Genomic DNA, 7,661 nt, shown 5'->3' with positions numbered 1-7,661 from the left:
CTTTAGAGTTCTGTAGTTTTCATTGTATAAGTCTTTCATCTCTTTTGTTAGGTTGATTCCCAATTATTTTTATTTTTTGAGGATATTGTGAATGGAGTGGTTGTCCTCATTTCCATTTCAGAGGATTTGTTGCTGATATACAGGAATGCCTTTGATTTATGTGTGTTGATTTTATATCCTGCCACTTTGCTGAATTCATTTATTAGCTCTAATAGTTTCTTTGTAGACCTTTTTGGGTCTGCTAGGTATAGAATCATGTCATCTGCAAATAGTGATAATTTAAGTTCTTCTTTTCCTATTTTTATGCCTTTAATTTCTTTTGTCTGTCTAATTGCTCTGTCCAGTGTTTCGAGAACTATGTTGAACAGAAGTGGTGAGAGAAGGCATGCCTGTCTTGTTCCAGATTTTAGAGGGAATGCCTTCAATTTTTCTCCATTCAGAATGATGCCAGCCTGAGGCTTAGCATAGATTGCTTTTACAATGTTGAGGTATGTTCCTCTTATCCCTAGTTTTTCTAGAGTTTTGAACATAAAGGGATGCTGTACTTTGTCAAATGCTTTTTCTGCATCTATCGAGATGATCATATGGTTCTTATTTTTAAGTCTATTGTCAATCCACTTTTTCTACTCTGCTGACCTCCCTGGTATTTTATGAGGTCCCTCCATTTTTTCACTTATTTTACTCTTTATTTCATCTACATGAGTGAATATTTTACTTTTGAGTTTGCATAAGTCACTTTCCTTGCTTCTCTTCAGTTTCATCTATGAATGCAAAATGCAATTATTTTCTTTTTCAATGACTGTTAACTCCACTGTGTGTGATGTGTGTGTATGTTTGTGTGTGTAAATCCCCTTTTTTGTCCATTCATGGGCTCATAGGCATGTGGTCTGGTTACATAAACTGCTGTCATAAATTTGTTGCTATACTGAAGTGTCTGTGTCAAGATAATTGTAGGTTTGGGGTAAATATGAAAAAGCAGTCACATGGTGAGTCCATTCCTTGTCTTTTCAGGATTCCACATGCTTCCTTGCAGAGTGGTCATACTTCCTTGCAGTCCAACAAACAATGGCCCTTACTCTTCCATTCTCAGTCACATCCATTATTTATCTGTATTCTTAATGATTGCCATTCTAACTGCAGTGAGTTGAAATCTCAATGTTGTTTTGGTTTCTACTTCTCCAGTAGGTAGGGATGATGATCATATTTCAGAGAATTTTTTGGTTATTTGGCTTTATTCTTTTGTGACACATATCTTTGGCACTTTGACTCATTTATTGGTAGAGTAGTTTGAATTCTTGGTGAGGTTTTCTTTTCTATTTACACATTGTGTTAATGATTTTTGTCAGAATCATACTTGGCAAAGATGTTCTCGCATTCCCTGATTCTCTCTTCCTACTCTTAACGATTTAGTGTGCACAGAATTTTTCAATTTGATTCTCTCCTACTTGGTTTTATTTCATGAACTTTTATGAGGCTTGCTAAGAAAGTTGGAGCCTGAAGAAATAAGTTAGAATTTTGAATCTGTGTTTTATTTTATTAGTTGCTGGATTTTTGTATAAATCCTAGATTATTTATCAACTTTGACTTCAATTTTTTTTTTGCAGTGAGAAATATAGGGATGTTGTTTCAGTTTTCACTTATGGATATCCATTTACCCTAGCCCTTAGTTTTTAAGAAGGCTACCTTTTCTCCCTTTGTTTTTCAAAACTTTGTAAAGTATCAGATGATTAAATTTATGTGGATTTGTGTCCATATCTTTTATTTTATTCTACTGATCTACATTTCTGTTCTGATGTCATTTTGGTTTTATTTCTCTGAAAATTTTTCTTAGTGTTTGGATATGGATTACATCAAGTTTGTATGAAGTTTTTGGTAGTAATGCCCTCTTCAAACATTAATTTTGCCCATCAAGAACATGGGAGGTGTTTCTCACTTCACATCTTCTGTTTCTTCCTTCAGTTGCCTTTCACATTGGTAAGTTCAAAATAAAGACACATAAACTCAATTTACCTTTTTCTTGCACAGCACTTTCTGGCTCCTGCCTTGAGCCACCTGGAAGTAGTGAGGTTAACACAAGAGACCAGCAAGAAAGAGGAAGTAGCATGCCAGAGAGTGGGCTTTTATTGGGAAACAAAAAATTCAGGGGAAAATTCCATCCAATGAAGGTCAAGGGAGACAGCATTCCAAAGTCAGGGTCAGTGATTGATTTCCAGGTCAATGGTGAGCCACACCCCCACACAGACAAGCCCTTGTACCCAGAAAGGGTGGGGAAAGCTCTGACTCAGCTGGTCTGAGCGCTTCACACCCAGTCAGTGAGGTATCTCAGTCACGTGTGAGAACAGCTTCCCACAGAAAAACACATCTGGAGAATTTTTTATAATTTAACAGTAGAATAGTTCTTTGAAAATGAACAGCATATCTACTGTAGTGATGAGTAAACCAGAACTGAGTTTACCAACTAGGAATGAATTCAGAATGTAGAAGAGATGTCTGCACTCCCATGCTTGTTGAATGATTATTCACAATATGAAATATGAAAAATTTATTGGTAAGTATGTATGGATAAATAGGAAATGTACACACACACACAATCACACACACACACACACACACACACACACTGAGGCACATAGAATTAAATGCTATGCTGTCATAAAAAAGTGAATTTTATCATTTATGGTAACATGGACAGACTAAAAGGGTATACTGCTTAGAGAAAAGAAAAGGCAGAAATCAGAAAATATCTCATGATCTCCAATTTACGTGGAACATAAAAATAGTGCTGTCATGTCATTTTAGAATACATTAGTGGCAAGACTATTGGGTTTGATGGTTTGGGAGATTTCCCAGAAAGAATATAAAATGGTAGCATGAAAGTAGGAATAAGATGAAGACAGTTGTTTTCCCAGAACCAACAATACATTTTCAACTTGAAAAATAAAAACATAATGAGTCTGAAACATTCTATCGGAAAAAATGCTATACAAATATAATGATGGAATATATAGAATAATTAAATATATTCATCACTGCACAAGTGCCTTTTACTTTTGAAAAATCAATCTACACCTGGAAAGTGAATATAGTCTTATTTGCCAATTGGAAAACAATTAGTTAACGAAAAATACACTAGTAGTAATCTAGAAAATTTCTTCATCCACAGAAAAATGACACCAATCAAAACTAGTAGGGACTTTTGAAACTTTATATCCTGATCTCAAGATGTCTCATTAAAATATTTCTGTCTGTAGTTTTTCATTTACAAAGTACTATATCCATATTGTAAAAGAGTTTGGGTGTCAAATGGGTTCTTTGCTTGTAAATTTGAAGAATAAAATCCATAGTCACAACAGTGAGAGCATAGTAATAGGACTTATTTAGTGAAATAAAGAAGAAGGAAATGTAAGAAGAAAATTTAAAAAGAGAATAAAAGCTCACAAAGTGGGAGCATTCCCAGGAGATGATTTTAAAAGGTGTCTTTTATCTATAGGTTTTGTAAGCTTGATCTTTCCCTATAGAAGATTGATTAGGTATGGGATTCAGAAAGTGGAACATCACCTCTAATTTGCTTCCTTCCACAAGTCTGTAGAAAAGTGATTTCTAAATTACAATGACAAAAGGTTAAAAGAGAGGGTCCATTGGCCCAAGAGAATGTACATTGTAGGGTTGCTCATATCTAGAAACTGGTAAGGGGGCTGTCATTGTGGTGAAAAACAGCTGGGTTTAGGACTCGATTTCTCAATCCTGTTTCTTCATTTCTTCTCTGAGAGCCTTTTCCTGGATGCCTATTGCTGATCTACATTTAATTCTCATTTTGTATGCATCAAATTCTCCCAGTGGAATTCTTTCTGTTTCTTTACAATCATTTTCTCAGGTCTGATCTAACTCAAGACATCTTCCAAAATAAACCCAGTTCCTAAAGGAACATTATGTCAGGGACAGAGTTTTCAAAAAGCACCCAAGTAGGCAAGAAATTAGATCCATTTTTTTTGAACTCTCTCTTCATTGTATTCTGCTAATTTTTAGGGTAAGTATCTGTAGTGGAGAAATGGAAACAACTTTTTTTCCTTCTTTTTGTAGCTTGTTAGAACTGTTGTACCTGCAGCCTTGAAAACACAACGTCTAGAGTATTCAGTAAGGCAATATGTTCAATGCATACATTTTAAGATTATATATTTATGGAGGAAGGATGCAATCAAGGTTTTTATTTTTTCATCTTCCTGGTAGCCTCAGGTTGAAAGAATTTTACAAATTGCATTGGGATTTTCAGGTGAATTCAGTAAGAAGGATAAATTCTAACTTTTGTTTCTTTCATTTATGTCTTCCCTGTAAACTCCTGGATGGTTACCAGAGGAGAATATACAAGGTTCATTCCAACAGTTGAGAAATAGCAGATATCAAAATAAGAATCTTGAGAATATAAAATTCAGTAAACATGAAATTATGAGAAAGTGTAAAGGGGAGCCAGAATGTCCTGGACCTTGTCACTGTGCAGTGGCATCCTCTGAGAGGACTGGGAGAGAAGATGAACATCAAGAATCTGCCCAAACTAATGACTTTGTGTCAGGAATTCAGTTGGATTCATTTTCTTCTTGGAGTAAGTGTGTAGATCCACTTATGGAACATTATTTTACTGAGAATATCAATATAGAAAATCAGCAAGGAAATGTAGATCATGATGCAAAACATCATTTGAGACATTGTGAATTTGGCTTGAGATCTCATTCAAATATTGCTGTAGACAAGAGATTCCAAAATATGAGAAAAAAATCTCAATGGGATTTGTGTGATAATTCATTCATCAAAAGTTCACTATTTCTGCATCAAGACTTCCCTCAGTTCTGTTCCAATGTCTGCAGTTTGGATAAAATTCAGAGGGCCAACGTCAACACATTGATGATTGAGAAAAGAGAACACACTGGTAAGTATGAGAAAACTTGCATAAATGATGAAACTTGGGTGTCATTTGCTGATCGATGTAACCTAAGTAAATTGGAGAGCACCTCTGTTGAACAGGAGAGCCATGAACACAAGGAAACATGGGAAGACACTAACAAGGGATCAGATCCACCTAACACACAGAAATCTCCTTTGACCCAGAACCATGAAAAATGGGCGAAATGTGCAAAAGTCATCAATGAGTGGACAAAAGCTCTTACCCATTCTAATATCCAGAGGAAAGACAGATCTTATGAATGTAAGAAATACAGTGAACTATTTAATCAGTTCTCAGTTTGTACAGACCATGAGAAAATCAATACCATGGAAATGTCCAATACATATACAAGTGAAAAATACAGGAAAAGCCCTGATGAGTCATCAAACAAAATTGGACCTAATACAATATGCACCCAAGAAGATCCAGGGACAATCAAGGAATGTGATGAATCATTTACACCATGTTTAAATCTTGAACAACAGCAGAATAACCAGAATGAAGAGAAACTTCATAAAATAGAAGATTGTAAAACTTTCATTAGTAATTCCTCACACAATGAGGTGCATAAGAGAATCCGTGCAGGAGAAAAACCCTACAAGTATACAGAATGTGGCAAAAACTACATTTCTTCCTCAGAACTGCTTTGTCATCAGAGAATCCAAACGGTAGAGAAACATTACAATTCTGAAGAGAGTGGGAAAGTATATATGTGCTCTACACAACTTGTTCATCCTCAGATACTCCATACTGGAGAGAAACAGTACAAATGTAAGCATTGTGCAAAGACTTTTAAATGTAGCTCAAGCCTTGTTATTCATCAGAGAATCCATACGGGAGAAAAACCATACAAATGTAAAGATTGTGGCAAAGCCTACATTTCTTCCTCACAGTTAAATATTCATAAGAGAGTGCATACAGGAGAGAAACCCTACAAATGTGAAAGTTGTGGAAAGGCTTTTGCTCATTCCTCATCTCTTGCTGTGCATCAGAGAATCCATACTGGAGAGAAACCTCACAAATGTAATGAGTGTGGCAAAGCTTTCATTCGTTCCTCAATCTTAAATGTGCATAAGAGAATCCACACTAGAGAGAAACATTACAAATGCCAAGTATGTGAAAAGGCTTTTATTCATGCATCACAGTTTGCAATTCATAAGAGAACTCACACTGGAGAGAAACCTTACAAATGTAATGAGTGTGGCAAATCCTTCATTTGTTCCTCACATTTAAGTGTGCATAAGAGAATACATACAGGAGAGAAATCATACAAATGTGAAAGTTGTGGAAAGGCTTTTGCTCGTTCATCATATCTTGTTGTTCATCAGAGAATCCATACTGGAGAGAAACCTCACAAATGTAGTGAGTGTGGCAAACGTTTCATTCGTTCCTCAACCTTAAATGTGCATCAGAGAATCCATACTGGTGATAAACCTCACAAATGTAATGAGTGTGGCAAAGCTTTTATTTGTTCCTCCATCTTGAATGTGCATAAGAGAATACATACAGGAGAGAAATCCTACAAATGTGAAAGTTGTGGAAAGGCTTTTGCTACTTCATCATATCTTGCTGTGCATCAGAGAATCCATATTGGAGAGAAACCTCACAAATGTAATGAGTGTGGCAAAGCTTTCATTTGTTCCTCAACCTTAAATGTGCATAAGAGAATACATACAGGAGTGAAATCCTACAAATGTGAAAGTTGTGGAAAGGCTTTTTCTAGTTCATCATATCTTGCTGTGCATCAGAGAATCCATACTGGATATAAACCCTATCATTGTAAAGATTGTGGGAAAACCTTCATTTCTTCCTCAGAACTTCAAAGGCATCAGAGAATCCACACTGGAGAGAAATATTACAAATGCCAAGAATGTGGAAAAGCTTTTAATCATTCTTCACAGTTTGCTATTCATAAGAGAATTCATACTGGAGAGAAACCTCACAAATGTAATGACTGTGGCAAAGCTTTCGTTTCTTCCTCAACCTTAAGTGTGCATAAGAGAATACATACAGGAGAGAAATCCTACAAATGTGAAAGTTGTGGAAAGGCTTTTGCTCATTCCTCATCTCTTGCTGTGCATCAGAGAATTCATACTGGAGAGAAACCTCACAAATGTAATGAGTGTGGCAAAGCTTTCATTTGTTCCTCCACCTTAAATATGCATAAGAGAATACATACAGGAGTGAAACCCTACAAATGTGAAAGTTGTGGAAAGGCTTTTTCTCGTTTCCTATATCTTGATGTGCATCAGAGAATCCACACTGGAGAGAAACATTAGAAATTACAAGAGTGTGGAAAAGCTTTTATTCAATCTTCACTGCTGGGTATTCATTAGAGAATACATACTGGAGAGAAACCCTAGAATTGTAAAGATTATGGCAAAATGATCAGTTCTTACTCAGGTTTTCATAGGCATCAGAATATCCACACTTTGTAGAAACTCTACAAATATGAACATTGTGCAAAGGAGTTTACTCATTCCATATTTTCTGTTGTACATCAGAGGAGTCGTACTGGGAAAAAAAAAAAACACCCTAGTTGAAGAATGTGGCCAAACATTTCACCACAGGTCTCACTTGAGTAATCATCAAAGAATATATACTGGAAACACATGAATGTGATTTCAAAGAATGTGAAAAATTGATTAACATGTGCTCACATTTCATTTTATATCAGACAATTCCTACTGATGAGAAAGATTGGAATCGTAAAATATGTGAAAAA

General features: G+C 35.6%; 1 protein-coding gene across 1 annotated transcript; it reads left to right on the top strand.

Annotated features, from left to right (window-relative positions):
- The first annotated feature begins 4,896 nt into the window (after positions 1 to 4,896).
- LOC101971398 (uncharacterized) lies at positions 4,897 to 7,215 on the top strand. Its single transcript, XM_078033304.1, has 2 exons — positions 4,897 to 5,232; positions 5,830 to 7,215. Exons 1-2 carry the CDS (start codon positions 4,897 to 4,899, stop codon positions 7,213 to 7,215), a joined length of 1,722 nt encoding a protein of 573 aa, XP_077889430.1.
- Positions 7,216 to 7,661: the final 446 nt, after the last annotated feature.

The sequence above is a fragment of the Ictidomys tridecemlineatus genome, chromosome 15, assembly GCF_052094955.1.
Source record: "Ictidomys tridecemlineatus isolate mIctTri1 chromosome 15, mIctTri1.hap1, whole genome shotgun sequence".
Taxonomy (NCBI): Eukaryota; Metazoa; Chordata; class Mammalia; order Rodentia; family Sciuridae; genus Ictidomys; species Ictidomys tridecemlineatus.
The sequence above is the reverse complement of the archived record's forward strand: the minus strand, read 5'-3'. Positions and strand labels throughout refer to the sequence as shown.